Below are 16,068 nucleotides of genomic sequence, written 5' to 3' on the forward strand. Positions count from 1 at the left end.
AAGCAACTTAAACTAATCCTAGACAAAATGGTGCCGCCTTCTGACATCTAAATTTCAATTTGAGGCTGTAATGAATATCAGTAAATTACAGTTTGATTACTGTAAAATCAGTAGGCCTGGCTTCCCCACTTCTATTTTAAATACAGTGTTGATTTGTAAAGACCTCATCATCCATGTGCAAGTGTTGCCCAGTGTTACCCAGTGTTACCAGCAACACTACCACATCTGACCTATGAAAGACAATCACATCAAAGTCAATGATAAAAAAATTGACTGACAGCAGTATTCATCCAGAAGAAGAGATGACACACTCGCTTTTATTGAACTGTTCTGTACACATGACATAATAGAAAGCACAACATGATCTTTGACTTGCACCACCTATCTTGATCAGGATCATATAATGAGGTCAAGACAATCAGTTCACTCCTGAACTATAAATCGGTTGACATCAGCTAATCCGTTTCTATGTTTCTGCTGACACTGCTGACATGGCAACTAGCCTAAGCAAACACAATGAATGTCCGTCTTGGATTCCTGGTTTTGTTTTATTTGTCTCTCTGAGGTAGAGTGATTAATTTACTGCAGCTGTCGTCATCAGAACTCTAATTGTCCCAACTAAAACAGAGACCAAGGGTGGGCAAATGGATCTGCGCACCACTGCTAAACTGTTAATGCTCTCAGACTTTTGACCAGTGGTGTCCAAAGTCGGTTCTCTAGGGCCGACGTCCTGCATGTTTGAGTTTTCTCCATAGTGGTAGCAACAACCTCCTCGGCAAGTCAATGTTCTCCTTAGGCCTCTAATGAGCCATCATTTGATGCAGGCGTGCTAAATCAGGGAGAGAACTAAAACATGCAGGATGCCGGCCCTTGAGGACCGACTTTGGACACCCCTGCTTTAGACATTTAATTTAGACATTAAATCTATAATCAACACAAATCCCTGGTGAACAAAATGCTGCTTACCAAATGATAAAGAAATAATTTTGAGCAGTTTGCATTTTCTGAACACTTTTCCATTAATAATGTTGTCCAGTTTAAAAAAAAAAAAAAATCCCCTGAGCCCCAGGCAGAATGATGAGTCAGTATATGAAACTCTATTACCTGGTGGACAGGACAAACAGTTCTTGAAGGCTGCATTAAGCAGAACTGCTCAGTGGCTGTTTGCAATAACTGAAAATTGCTCCTCAGAAAGACATTGGATGGCTGCATGCTTCTCTTAAAATGCATTAGTGGTGCATTAGTGACGATGCTTAGAGCAGACATATGGTGTGTCACAGATTGGCACACAATTGGAGATTTTCTGCATATTTGGTGCTTCAGTAACAGGATAAATCATGTTGTATTTATTTGATTGATACTTCCAACTGGTAAAAACTGTCAAGAGCAAAACATCTTTTTCATAATTCCCCTTTGTAATTTGATGCATACGCTTTAATATGGCAGTGCTCTGATGGAGTCCATGACTTTCTTAAATTGTATTATAAAACCCACCCTTAGCACACGTTCATAAGTTTATCCCTAAAGTGAGTCCCTTGGTTTTCACAGACTTACTTTGAATGCAAGCAGATTAGTTTAACTGAACTAATGATGCCACAAGAGAGAGAGCATTAATACCAGATGAAAATGTTTTCAGGAAATTGTAATCTCACTTTGGGTTATTTAGGATCACTAATAATCCATTACGTTGTTCAAAGAATAAGTAGGTTATTTGCCACGAAAAGCCAATATGAATAAAGCTCTAAAACTATAGAGAGAAATCCCATTTGAAAAAGGCTTCCTGAGAGATACAGTGTGTTGCCACCCTCTACTGATGGTCTAAACACACTGCAGGTTTTAAATAAGTCCAATTGGACACCATGGTTTTCTGAGAGCAGACACATCGAACCTACCAAAATCAATGTGTTTACTTCCCCACTGGCCTTTGAACAGTCATTTACTCTGTTTTTTTTACTCATAAATAACAGTTCTGCTGCACTTATATATTGTATTGTAAATAGTCTGTTATTTTTTTAATGACAATACACATGCACATTATGTATGCAAATTATCGCACTCAGTCGCATATTTTGGATGGTGAGCATAATATTGCTATTTCTAATAACTGCACTGTATCACGTCATAATCTTGTACAGTATATTGTCATTCATTGCTGTTGTTATTATTGTTAATCTTTTGTATATTTTTTCAACACTTTTTTGTGATCTTGGCATTTGTCCTCTGTGGGATTTCATTTTCAAATTGTGTCACGTTACAACAACAAACTTCAATCTTTTATTTATTTGTGTGAGAGACCAACACAAAGTAGTGCAAAGTTGTGAAATGGGAAAACAATAAAACAGTTTTCAAAAATGTTCACACAAAATGTAACATGCATTTGTGATCAGCCACCCGAGTCAATACTTTGTGGAACAACCATTTGCATCTGTGGCATTCTGCAAAACCTTTAGGCTATGTTTGTATCGTTTTGGCAAACTTATTTTTAATCCATTTTGTTTTGCAAAAGACTTCCCCTGAGGTCAATGTATTGCTTGCGTTTAGCCCCTGCTTTTTAAGCGGCCAAATTAAGGATCTCTAGCTAGGAAATACTCCATGCCTAACCGGAAGTGTCTGAGTCCCAGTTTGAAATACAACAAAATTAGATCTAATTTATTATTATTATTATTATCACCATAATAATAATAATAATAATAATAATAATAATAATAATAATAATAATAATAATAATAATAATAATTAATGTTATTAAGTCGTGGCCACACAATTTTTATTTTGTCCCATGTCACCAGATGAGCTCTGTAAATTACACTGCTGCACTACTGTGTACTGTGTAAAACAAATAACTGAATAAGCCGCCGCCGCCTTGACATTGTCTCACATTTATGACGTTTCTGTTTACTAAGGAACTGCCCCCCCTGGCTTCGTTGTAGCATTTTTTTTTTCTAACCAAATATTCCAACATCTACTTACCAGACAGGTACGGCAGCTCTCTATATTGTTTATACACATTACTTAGACTGAAAACACGCTAAGTCCTTGTGTTGAGAGTTTAAACAAACGCTGAAGCTGAACCATGGAGACGGCATGACAGTTTAGCTTGTTGCTCCACGTAAGAGCTAACTAGCCACCTGCTAACCAGTTAGCTAAGCAGTGTTAACTGTCGAAACCGGCCTCTGTTTTTAAATCTGCTTAGTGGTTGTTATTCCATCTCTAGTGTAGAACGAAATAAGCCTAAGAGACAGCTAAATAAATGCAGGAGTTTTTGTTTCAAGTGACCAGTATGGTGAGACGACGGTTAATCTGTTGACAGGTGAGCAGCATGTTGGATAGCAGCAATGGATGTTCATTCTGTTAGATTTTGTAGATTCACACGGTCTTTTTTATGTTTCACATCGAAAACCTTCGAATGCATTCAATAACGGGTACATCTAAGCGGTATTTTGTGATGGTGTTTATTTTTGTCAGCTTCCAACAGATGCTTTATTAGTTAATATTGGTAAACTTGGTGCTAACGGCAGTATTCTTATAGTAATTGCTCAGAACATGACGTAAAACGTAAATCACTGTCACCAACTGAAATTGAGTTACGATAATTTCCTTTTTGTAAATAAGAGAAATCCAAACTTTTTGAGCATAATATGAAAACACATTCGTCAAGGTGGTCACCTTCTTGCAAGGTATTCATAACCTTGAAAATGTGTTCAACTGTAACCACAAACTTGACTGTGCTTTGTTTTATTTTATTTTATGTGCTCAACCAACAGAAGATGGTGTATCATTGAAGTGGAAGGCCAATTACACACGCTTCTACAAAATAATTGTAATGTGACATTTTACATGCTAATCTAATAGGTAGAGTCTCACTGCAGACAAATAACTTTGCTCAAAATGCTAAAAGTCACTGTGATGAAATCACAGAAGACTAAAGAGGAAAGAAAACAACGTTGCAACTGAGATTCACATCACAACATTTCAATATTACGACCTTGATACGAGCAAAATGTAGCTTCTTAGCCTCCACGCAAAACGTGTTTACTGGAAAACTAACCCTGAATTCACCGCTCAAAGGTAAAACATGGCCTCATCACGATGCAGGTCAGAGTTGATGGAAAGACGAACAGTTAAATATGAGACAATCCTGGAAAAAAGACCTGTTAGAGGTTGTAAGAGCTGAGTGGAGATTCACCATGAGAGACTGTGATAACATTAACATCACACCTGGACCACAGTAATTACTAATGTGATCATTTATTTCAGGGGTGTCAAACTCATTTTCGTTTTGAGCCAAACCGAGATCATAAATACTCTTAAAGGGCCGGTTGTGACAGAATGTATTGATAAAGCTTGTTCACAAACTTTAAAATGTCAATGAATTCTTAAATATTATTGGACATCTTTTCAGTCCCTCCAGGATTTTGTGATTCTTTTTGTGATTTTTTTATTTTTATTTTTTTGCAATAAAAATCAAAGTGTTTGTGGTACTAATTTGGAAATATTTGCGCTTACTTATGACAGTAAATGTGACTTTTATTACTCGCTGAATAGATCATAGACTCTAATCTGACATCAATTAAGGCTGAGGCAGATGTTTTGATACAAGTAAGAAAGTTTTTGACAATTTTTGAGAAAAATATGCAATAAACTCCCAATTATTAGCGCAAAAAAATGGGAGGGATTTGTTGATTTTACGTGAATTTCTACAAAAATTCTCAAGAAACTGGAGGGACTGATTGATATACTTTGACAGTAAACAGATAAAACCTGCATTGACTTGATTGATAACATATTTAAGCTCACTTAGTGTTTAGTCTAGAATCTAGAGGGCCACATGAAAAGCTCTGGCGGGCCGAATTTGGCCCACGGGCCTTGAGTTTGACACGTGTGATTTATTTGATCAATATTTGCTGTTTCTGCATTGCTCCTAAAGGCTGGGATCTTAAATGGAGTGAGTGTTGAGCCCCAGTGAGATGACTGACCAGGGCAACAACAATCACAACATCTCCTGCAACCCCTTTGTTGCCCTCTTCACCTCACTGGCTGATGCCAAGCAGTTTGCATCAAGCCAAAACCCACAACAGCAACCGCAAACTTCTAAACCACCATGTGAGTAGAGTTAAAAGTCAGTCCATTACAAAATCCACACACTGAATGTATAGTACAGAACTGTTTGTTGCGATGTGCCTTCCTGATATGTTGGATAAAGGTAATAAACATGTTTTTATGTATTTATTTTGAAGGTCAAAAGACTTTATTTCGTCCTTGTTGTCTCAGTGAAACAGTTTTAGCTCAACCTCCACGGAGCTTCAGTGCATAGAGGTTTTGTTCAGTATTCCTCTACTTTTAAGAGATGTTAGTTGTTTTGACCTTGCTGAGTTCCTCAGTTCATCTCTGCTGTTTCTTTATAAAAAAATAAAGTCACAGCAGGTTTTAGCAAAACATTAGCAGCATCTGTTGTTTATGCCAGTTGTTCACTAGTAATAATAATCCAGACTAATTAAATAAAGTCCCAGTTTTTATGATGTCATTTCATCAACTGGTAAAAGTTTCATATCTTTACTACCTTGTTTTACTGTAGAATTACCCGACTGGAGGAATAATTGTTTTTTATTACATTTTTAAAACTATTTATTTATTTAATGACCTACTTCCTTTACATACACACTTACCATTTGCATAAATGGATTTGAAGGTTTTAATGATTCATTTGAACTGTTTTTTTTCACCTGGTGTGAAATTATTGTACAAGGTGCAATTTCAGTGCATTTTATAAACAGGAGTCATATGCACAAGTTTCAGTCTATTGTGCATTTTCTCTTATCTACATAGGAACAGGCTAAAATATATACACGTTTACCAATATTTGCTTAAATTGTCCTTCACCAAGTCTCAGAGAAACTGATTTTTCCGGATATCAATACGGTTCTGGCGAGATACTCAACATTTATTAGCAGGGTTGTTGGTTTTTTACTATGAACTCAATGGGTTTGAGGTGGAGTCGATTTAGAAAGCTTTATGTTACCCTTCATTATCCATTTCCAAACGACATTTAATGTGTGTTTGGTTAATAGTGCCAATGTTTCAATCATCATATTGAAGACTTTTCCATTGTAAATGGTATAATTCATTTTTGATAGCCCATTTCTTATTTGAATGTCAGTTTAAGTGTAAGTTTATTTAGTTTTTCATCTAAATTGATACTGATTTTACACAGTTTTATTAGCTTCTGGGAGATTTTGTGTTGTTTTCTATCAGAAACAAACTTCTTTGGTTTAATGAAATTTTCTTTTATTGTAATTCTGCCTGAGGTGTCAATAATTTTGCCCCTCCACATCATAACACTGCCTCCACCAAAAGCTGTTTTGGCAGCATTAGTTTAGAGATTTTTACATGTTTTCCATTGGCACAACCCACATAATCAACTCTTCTGCTTAATCCCACAAATATATTTTCTATATTAATAAACAGGTTTTCTAAAGGCATCAAATTTATTGCCATTGTTAAAACAAATGACAAAAAACCAAACAGAAATGTGTGACTCTTTTGCAGAGTTTATGTGATGCTCTTAAAGTATAAAGTCGTATATCATAAACACTTGAAGACTAAGAGGTTAATTAGTAATAATTTAACTTTCCAAAGCCAATACAATCTTTTCATCTGACCTCGCTCTGTCTGCTGCCACAGCGGAGGACTCGGGAGGAAGCCACTCGGAGTCGGAGGTCTCCGCCACTGACAGCGTCGACGACAACGACTCCATAGCAGAAATCAGTCGCTCCTTCCGGTCCCGGCAGGAGCTTTGTGAACAGCTCAATGTCAACCACATGATCCAGAGAATATTTCTGATCACGCTTGATAACGGTGAGTACAGGCTGATTATTTTGAGGCAAAATTTGCTGGGTTAAAACACTCGCAGCCTGGCGTTCTGATATTGTGATGAATATGTCAGAGCAGAGGGTCAATGCTGTATGGCAGCTTTTAAGTGCGTTTGGCTTTAAGGTGACACCAGTTGGTAAAATCTTCTAGTACTTAGAAGTTGTGTTTTATCCAAAAATCAAGGGGTACTTAGTAATTAGTGTGTCTTACTTGGTATTAACTCTAGCAGTATCTCAGGGAACTCCTCGGTTCTGAGATCACGGTTACTGAGGTAAGATCTTCTCAGATGATTTTCCAACTGAGACGAGACAAGTCTGTCAAATGCAGTTAAAAAGTAAATCAGCTGAATATTACCAGTAAAAGATGTTTTCCCCGGAGGTCTTTCTTTCACATGAAAAGCGCAGTTGAAAGCAAGAGGCTTTGCTGATGACAAGACTGATCATAAATAGTTGCAGGGTCTGTTTTGCTCTGGGGACGTTCTTGGATGCAACTCATTATCTTTTAAAAGTCAAACTTTCCAGGCAGAAATGAGTCACCGCACTTACAGATGACACAAAGACCTCCACCACTGCATGGCCTTGCTGTGAGCTGGCTGGGTCTCTCATCACACAGACTGTTCAAAAATGAGTCATGAGTCAAGATGTATTATAGAACCTGCCTATTGATCTAAAGCTCCGCCTTGGGGCTGCGGTCCCCAGCCTCCAGCTGAACTCCCACCCATACAGAGATCTCCTCTCCTGCAACTCCTCCACTCAGCTCCTTCAGACTAGCAGCAGTTACCAAACAACTTGTGGAAGTGGTAGTCTGCTGAGCTTATCATACAAACTACTTCTCTCACTCCTCAGAACGGTTGTAAGTGGCATAACGGAGGAGCATTGCTGTGACGATGTGTTCAAGGGGCATGTCGGAAAGGGTTGGAGCTTCTTCAAGAGGGAGAGGCCCAATTCCAAAGGGTCGGATACAGCTATGTTGCAAAGTCAAATTTCTTTTAAGTTATGTTGATACAGCATTTTCATAACAACTAAAGGCAAAACAATTACTTGACCGTGTTATAGAATCGGACTATGTGCCTGGAAAATACGTAACACCGCCCCTTAAAGCCATATTCTGACCCTATTATTTGATTTTTTGAGTCTTATTGGACCAGGCGATGTTTTTCCAATCTGATAATGTTTTGTTAGCATGTGTGAATTATAGCCTCATTTCCTGTTCTTGGCAGACAGCGGTAGCATTGGGTGTAGGCTTCTGCTGCTGGAGCAACTTCTCCGCCAGGTTCATATCTTGTAATCATTAATTCTTTTGAGCTAGTGAAACTTTTTTCTGTCATCTCAAACTAGTTTGTCGTTCTCTGACATCTGATATCAACAAGGATTTATTTTTTTTGTCCGCAAAACTGCAGACTTTTTTGGATCGTTCTCTATAAATCAGAGATCTTCAAGGCCTCTTGAATCCCACATCTCGATGCTTGAATGGGTTGATCTGCTGCCATAATATCTGATAAAAAGGCCAGTCAGTGTAGCTTATTATTGAGTGGGGGGGTATATTTGATTTACTTCAGGAATAAACTTGTATTTTGCTTGTTTTATTCTTTACTTTATGTCAAGTTTGAAATATATCATATATTTTAATTTTGGGATTTCTTTTGTTCACGCCAGGCGACCCCAGTCTGAGAGGAGGCAATGGGATCCCTCCTCGATGCGTTTACCTGGAAGAAATGGCTGCAGATCTGGACGGCCAGGATTGGCTGGACAAGGACAACGTAGAGCAGGTTAAAAACCATGTTAAAAATTATAGATGGCACAATTTGTAAAGATATGTTTGAATTCCAGCATGACAGCAGCTGTTTCAATTTAAATTTCTGGTTTATTCCCGGCTTTTCTTTTTAACTATTATTTCATATACAGTGTGTGTTTTTATTTGCTACCTGTTTGCTGCTGTAGACCAGGAATTACCTTATTGAGGGACAAAAAACTATTTTCTAATCTAGTCTAGTCATTATTATATATCCTTTGGTAGTTTTTCATGAATTGTTGACAAAAACCGCAGAAAATATCATATAATTTAATTAGAACCTGCTGAGTTATCGGCTCCGATTTAATTTTGGGAGATCGTGATCGGCCGATACTTAAATGTGGAGCCAATTTTATCCACCGATTTACCTCTGCAAAGGTCCAAAAATCAGCCACTGTCCTCTTCTGCTGTGCCATGACAGAGGTTTGACTGACAGGCCGGCCCACCAGGTCATGTCTGCATGTTTGTAATTAATAATAGCCACCCCACTGTTGCTAATTGACGACTTTCTTGCTATGTTTAGCAGCATTTCAAGCATAAAAATTTGCCTGGATTGACAACCAGCCAGAAAAACTGCAACTGGTGCACTGCTAAACCATACATTATTTTGTAAAAATGTTTAAGCAGCACTCTACTACCATTGATTTTGATTCAGTTTAGAGAGCATTTGGTTTTGTAGCAGTGTCTTTTGCCTTAGAAACATGAATGAAATGAGCTCAGGGGTGTTTTTGCTTCTCCTGTAGGCTCTGTTTAACCGCCTGCTGCTCCTGGAGCCAGGAAACCATCTCATCTACATGACCTCCTGCAGTGCAGTGAACCTGTCGGCTGACCGGGACGCTGGAGAGAAATGTGCCATCCCTTACCTCTTTGCTTCTTACCAGAGGGCAAAGGAGGAGGTGCACTTTTTTTCCTTTAAAGAATTTTTACTGAAATTGGATCACAAGCATCACCCGTCTTCCAAAGTAACTTGATAAATTAATTTTTGTCTTTGCAATCAGTTAACAAAAGTCCCAGAGAAATTACACTCGTTTGCCATACGCTGCAAGAACCTGACAGTGTCCAACGCGCGCACCGTTCTGCTGACCCCAGAGATTTACGTCAACCAGAACGTCTACGAGCAGCTTCTGGACCTGTGGCTTGACGGTTTCAGATCAGCACGTAGGTCCATCTTTGGAGCTAAGAGTCCTGACTGTATCAGTTTTACTTTCATCTTCGTCTGTGCTCAGTAAAATATTCTTCCCACACACTCCCGGTGTTTTAGGCTCCGAGGACATGATTGTGTTTCTGGAGGAGGTCCTTGCAGGCATATTCTCTGACCAAGAGGTGCGTACCTTTGAGGAGGTGATAGTTCCGGTCTTTGATATCTTCCAGGGGCGCATCAAAGACTTGGACCTTTGCCAGCCTCTGCTCTACTACTACCTGGATGTTCTCCTCTATTTTTGTCACAATAAGGACATTGCCAAGGTCAGAAGACAAAACCAGACGTGTAATCTGAGCCACATTGTCACGAGGCCGTCCTTTAGTATCATCCCGTCCGTTCCTGTTTGGTGTTTGCAGGTGTTGATGGAGCACATTCAGCCCAAAGACCCAGCTAATGGTCTGCAGTACCAGAGCAGCCTGCTGGGGGTGATTTTGAACATATCCTGCTTGCTGAAAACCCCGGGTGTCGTAGAGGGCCATGGCTACTTCCTGAACCCTTCTCGCTCCAGTGCCCAGGAGACAAAGGTCCAGGAAGCCAACATTCACCAGGTATATGGCCGTAATCAGTTTGCTTTGTTGGCATTTTTACAAGAAGGAAACTAAGCTTCGCCAAATTCTTCTTGTTGCAGTTCATGGGTCAATTTCATGAAAAACTGCACCAGATCTTGAGGAGCTTGCTGCAGCCGGCCAGTGAGACGCGCCACTTGCTGCTCACCTGGCTTGGCCGCTGTCTGGAGGCAAACGCGGGTCGTGCTAAGATATGGGCCAACCAGGTGCCAGAGCTCTTCTTCCAAATGTACGCCTCCGATGCGTTTTTCCTCAACCTGGGGGCCGTTCTGCTGAAGCTGTGCCAGCCGTTCTGCAAGCCCCGTTCACCCAAGCTGCTAGACTTCGACCCGACATACTGCTGCCACAAAGACCTGAGCGAAGAAGTCCGACGTGATCGCAGTATCCACGCAAGAGGTCATTATATGAGGTTTTCATACTCTGCCTCTGGAGCTTTTTCACACTCGTGACACGTCACAGCAACAAACTTTAATGGATTTAATTGGAGTGTTATGTGACAGACCTACACAAACAAGCACATAATTGTGCCATAGAATGAAAAAGATGCAATAAATATTTACACCGAAGCACACATCAGGCAAATGCTACCAAAATCCACTTTTTTTGCTCATATGTCACCTATATCTGACATGTCACGGCAGACTGAACAGCCCAGTTCGGATCTTTCCATCCCAAAACAAAAAGTATGAAGCGTGTGCCACTTGAATATGTGGTACTAATTCGACCACTTGGTCGATTGTTTTCAAAGCATATGCAGCGAAAACGGTCACATCGCATTTTATCTGACCTAATTCTGCTCCAGAAGAAGCCGGACTTTAACGGTAAACTTACGGAAGAAGTTTGTGTCAGTGAAGCATTTCACAATCCCACAACTTCTGGCATTCAAACAGGTCACTTTGGGTCGTAAACCATTCACACACAAGTGTAGTTGACATCTCATTTAATTAGTAGTATGAACAACCACGCAAAGAAAAAAAAAAAGTATTTTAGCGGTTGGAAGTGAGCATCTAGACCTGCTGCGCGAATGCAGCAGCAGGACAATGCATAAAATGCAAAAAGGTTTATGGTTGTAAATTCATAAAATATGAAAAAGTTCTAGGCATGTGAATATTTTGTAAAGCACTTTATGTATTTGTTTTGGTGTAGCGGATGCCTGCAGTATTTGACGGAACAATTGTTAGAATTATTACTAATTACCAAGTAAATATTCCTTTCCCAGGTCTTGAGAAGGAGACCTGCTTGACCCCTTTGCCCCTTCAGCAGCAGGTGGAGTCTGCACAAACCTACACCCTGCTGACTGAAAACCTCGTCTTCACGCAGCTCACCCTGCATCTTGGCTTTCACCGGTACGAATCACTTGACATCAATCTCCCAGTTTTATAGAAAACGCTTTCATTTTTATTAAACCCTGTACTTGTGTGTGTGTGTCCGCCCAGACTCCATGAGCAGATGGTCAAGATGAACCAGTCGCTCCATCGGCTCCAGGTGACCTGGCAGGACGCCCAGCGCGCAGGCAGCCCGCTGTCCGAGCAGCTCCTGGAGCAGTTTGAACGTCTAATGATCGTGTATCTGTCAACCAAAGCTGCCACAACGCAGCCCGCCATGCTGCAATGTTGCCTTAACCTGCAAGCTTCCACTGCTGCTCTGCTTGTTCAGCTGAGCATGGGAAACCAGGGGCCCGAACATGTAGCACTCAGCTTTCCCCTGGCGTCGCAGCACACCACCATGCTCTGCTACGTACCAGGTATGTCAGAGTCAGAGGCTTGGCTGAGGAATAATAAAATACATTTTAAAATGGTTGCAGCTGTTTGTGTAATGTGGCTGTGGTTAGTTACTCAGAATATGTTCATTGAGTAAAGCTGAAAGTCCCTGAACACAACAGCCGTGAGTAAACCTGGACTGTTTTTGTTTTTTGTCAGAGTTTTTTGCAGAAAACTTGGGAGACTTCTTCATCTTCCTGCGCCGCTTTGCAGAGGATATCTTGGAGACTTCCGCGGAAAGCCTGGAGCAGATCCTTAACTTCATAACTGTCTTCATGGGAAACGTGGAGAAGTGCGTGACGATTATTTGAGTGATCGATTACTCTGGCGATTAATTGATTAATTGCATTTGAAAAAAATTGCCACAGTTTGCAGATTTCTCATGTAACTACTTAAGCTTATTTTACATAAAAATACAAATAATTAAAAACATTAATTCCTTTTCAAGTAAGAAAACCAAAATGCTCTTGCCTAAAATGCAACAAGAAGATTCCTACAGTGAACACTTGATCATTTGTAGCAAAAGACGCATCTGCAGCTAAATAGATCCTTCTAACATCAGCGTGTGGAAAATCTCAGGTCTTTCTGCTTGACTTGGCATCAATACAACTTAGAGCTGACTTGTTGACTGTTTTATAGGTTTACTGATTAATAATTTGATGTAAAAGGGGCTTAATAATAGATTTTTACAGAATCTGAACTAGGTGAAGCTAAAACTGCCTCTAGAGCAGTTCTGAGTAGAACAGGTTTAAAGAAAAGCATATATATTTTTATCTTAAATGCAATATATATACATTTTTTTATAACATTTTTAGTTATTGCTCTGAGTGTGTTCTTGCAGCAAATGGACATTTTTTTTGACTAATTGTTTCAGCCCTATATTTAGCTTTCAACTTGTCTCTGTGATCCCCCATGTTTGAAATGCGAACCAGGATGAAGAATCCCCATTTAAGAGCAAAGCTTGCAGAAGTATTGGAAGCCGTGATGCCTCACATGGAGCCACTGGCTCCTGGTGCTTCTCAGCCCATCGTTTTCCAGAGGGAGAGAGTTTTCTGCTCCTACCCCCATGCACCTCAGCTGGCTGAGGCCCTCATCACTGTGTTTGTCGACATTGAATTTACAGGTAGGTCAAAGTTCATTTCTTAGGGTTAAATTTGTCCACGTCTTATCTAGCGGAACCTGCTCCCGATTTTGTATTTCCGTCATTACTACTGATTTTAAACAATCATTTAAGACTACGATTAAATCAGCCTCGTCTAAAAAGACAGGTCAGTACTGAAAACAAGATTTGGATCAAAGTTGGATGTTTCACATAGTCTGTGAGTTTGGATTAATTGCGCGGGTTTACCTGTGAGTTCTATTGGAAGTATGAGAATCTGCTTGGTGTAAAACAAGCAGAGTTTAGCTTGTTAACTTTTCTTTCCATTTTTACCCAGGTGACCCTCATCAGTTTGAACAGAAATTCAACTACAGGAGACCGATGTATCCGATTCTGAGGTACATGTGGAGCAAAGACGGCTACAGAGAGAGCATCAAGGTGAATAAACGAACGATGTCTGAACCTTACCTATCTCAATGCTTTGCCTTTTTATGTAAAGGTATTTCTTTATAACTAGAAACCTGGATGTTTTTCTGACTTTGAAGTGTTCTTGTATGATTTTCTTTTGCTGTCCCAGTATAGCATCTTTAAGCCCTGTAGTATATGTTACACAAAAGCTCAATTTGGTTCAGTTTAGTTCAGTTTACCTAGGCACTGTTTAAGTGAACTCTATTTTATTAATAACTTTTCAGCTATTATTCGATTCCGTTCAATTCAGCTCAATTAAATTCCTCTGAACATTTGTTTTATTCACAGCAATAATAAAAAATTATAAGAAATTGGTCCAAACATACTAAGCTAAATTCAGTCTCATTCACTTCAGTAATTAAAGACAGCAGGAAAGGCGAACATCATGGGTGGGATAACAGCATGAAAATATGCTTTAACTTTCTTGCTGATGTTCATGACAGACATTGGTGTAAAGCTTTCAAAGATAATGCAGAGTTGATGATCTGGCTGGCTTTTAATTTGAAAATGTAGATGTTTGGTCACAGAGCAGATGAAGTCCGATAATCTATTTTATAATTTTAAGGTTCATTCCAGAGGAATAAAAAAACTTTAACCAAGAATAAACAAAGTGGTGCAAAAACATCTTCTTCTAGTTCAGTGATGCTTTCTTAAATTTTTCAATGTTCTGAACACACTAAAAAGTAAGAAAGCTGTTGGTTAAATGGGAGTATGAATTAAAATGTTTCTGATTCTATGTTGAATTATCTGCTTTTTTCATGCTTGTTTCAGCATTTGGCAAACTATGCATCCGAGAACCTGGAGGCCATGAACCCTCCTCTGTTCCTCAGGTTCCTCAACCTGCTCATGAATGATGCCATCTTCCTATTGGATGAGGCTATCCAGGTGGGTCCGCCCGGTGAAGATTAATTCTCAACATACAACACAATGAAGACACATTTGTTCCTCGTGTCAAATATGAACTGGGAACCCCAAACATTAGCTGTGATCTCAACGTAACTAAAGTCAGTTTTTGTTTTTGTTTTCCTGCAGTACTTGAGTAAAATTAAGATTCTGCAGCTTGAGCGGGACAGAGGGGAGTGGGAAAGCCTGGCCCCTGATGTCCGAAGAGAAAAGGAGTCAAGCCTGCAGATGTTTGGACAACTGGGACGCTTCCACAATATCATGTCCAATGAGACTATCGGCACACTGGCCTTCCTTACCTCAGGTCAGGCAGGGAAAAAAACACTGCACAAAATAATAAGCCTTTGTTTTACCTTGAAAATTATTTAAATGTTTAAGTATAATCTCTCCAAATATTGAAATTATAACATTTTACCTGAAAATGTTGAGAGGCATGCACCAATCATCTACAGCTAACGTTTTATAATTCAGTGATGCTTGAATAGTTTAGGTAAGTTCAGTTTATTAGTTTACGTAACAAGGGCAATGTTCAATGAACTTTAATAAAAGATGTTTTGCACCAGATTTAGCTCATGTTAGTTTCCATCTGCAGTATCAGAGCAAGAGAGAATGTTGTTACTTTCAGGATGACTTTTAAGTGTTGCACCTCATATCAAATATTACATGCTTTTTAAAGAATAATATCTAAAGTAAGGCACATCAATGAAAGGGGGCACAGTCGAGTTAAGTTTATACTTCTGGCTACCTCCTTTTTAAATAAATAGTTATCTAAATATATATTATGGTATTTGAAATATTTATGATAAACAAATAAGCCAAACTAAATTAAACATTTACCTCAACTGGACCTTCAGAAAAAATGTTTTGACATTTTCTTTAAAAATAAAATGTTGTTGCCATTGGCAGTATTCTGGGTTATTGACACGTTTTTGTGTTTTAGAGTTGGAAAAGAATGAATTTCTTTTTAAGTTTAAGCAACAGAAGATTAACACCAACTGGGAAGACAGTGTTTGTATTAGGGGACATCCCACAGTTACACAGGAATTTCAGTCTGTAATTCACTATGAACATCAATGTAAAGGGTGGAAACCACTTATATTGTTGGGCAAATCCCAGATTAGGTAGAATAGCTAAATGGTGTGTTTGGTCCATAATACAGTTTTGGAGGACATGGATGCAAAATCAGGCTGAGATTTTTAAAAATTCATTGTGACACTTACTAAAGTGTTCATTTCCTGTTTCAATCATTTTCCTACAAAACTCACCTAAAAGATGTGTTGGAATTAGAAAATATTTGAAAGGGTTAACTAAGCCATCCATCCATCCATCCATCCATCCATCCATCCATCCATCCATCCATCCATCCATCCATCCATCCATCCATCCATCCATCCATCCATCCATCCATCC

At 39.2% G+C, this 16,068-nt stretch overlaps 1 protein-coding gene across 2 annotated transcripts in view; it reads left to right on the plus strand.

Moving 5' to 3' along the window:
- Positions 1 to 2,868: 2,868 nt before the first annotated feature.
- ube4a (ubiquitination factor E4A (UFD2 homolog, yeast)) overlaps positions 2,869 to 16,068 on the plus strand; it is a 20,701-nt gene continuing 7,501 nt past the window's right edge. The window contains exons 1-16 of one of the 2 annotated variants that reach the window (XM_008425635.2): positions 2,869 to 2,977; positions 4,928 to 5,103; positions 6,682 to 6,855; positions 8,526 to 8,638; positions 9,405 to 9,557; positions 9,660 to 9,819; positions 9,923 to 10,125; positions 10,219 to 10,410; positions 10,491 to 10,824; positions 11,648 to 11,774; positions 11,865 to 12,172; positions 12,348 to 12,480; positions 13,121 to 13,311; positions 13,625 to 13,725; positions 14,527 to 14,640; positions 14,788 to 14,962. In XM_008425635.2, coding sequence (XP_008423857.1) covers positions 4,968 to 5,103; positions 6,682 to 6,855; positions 8,526 to 8,638; positions 9,405 to 9,557; positions 9,660 to 9,819; positions 9,923 to 10,125; positions 10,219 to 10,410; positions 10,491 to 10,824; positions 11,648 to 11,774; positions 11,865 to 12,172; positions 12,348 to 12,480; positions 13,121 to 13,311; positions 13,625 to 13,725; positions 14,527 to 14,640; positions 14,788 to 14,962 — 2,614 coding nt within the window. In that variant the 5' untranslated portion in view covers positions 2,869 to 2,977; positions 4,928 to 4,967. Of the gene's footprint in view, positions 2,978 to 3,036; positions 3,311 to 4,927; positions 5,104 to 6,681; positions 6,856 to 8,525; positions 8,639 to 9,404; positions 9,558 to 9,659; positions 9,820 to 9,922; positions 10,126 to 10,218; positions 10,411 to 10,490; positions 10,825 to 11,647; positions 11,775 to 11,864; positions 12,173 to 12,347; positions 12,481 to 13,120; positions 13,312 to 13,624; positions 13,726 to 14,526; positions 14,641 to 14,787; positions 14,963 to 16,068 lie in introns of those variants that run through there. The other variant, XM_008425636.2, reaches the window with a different exon arrangement.

This window comes from Poecilia reticulata, linkage group LG13, assembly GCF_000633615.1.
Source record: "Poecilia reticulata strain Guanapo linkage group LG13, Guppy_female_1.0+MT, whole genome shotgun sequence".
Taxonomy (NCBI): Eukaryota; Metazoa; Chordata; class Actinopteri; order Cyprinodontiformes; family Poeciliidae; genus Poecilia; species Poecilia reticulata.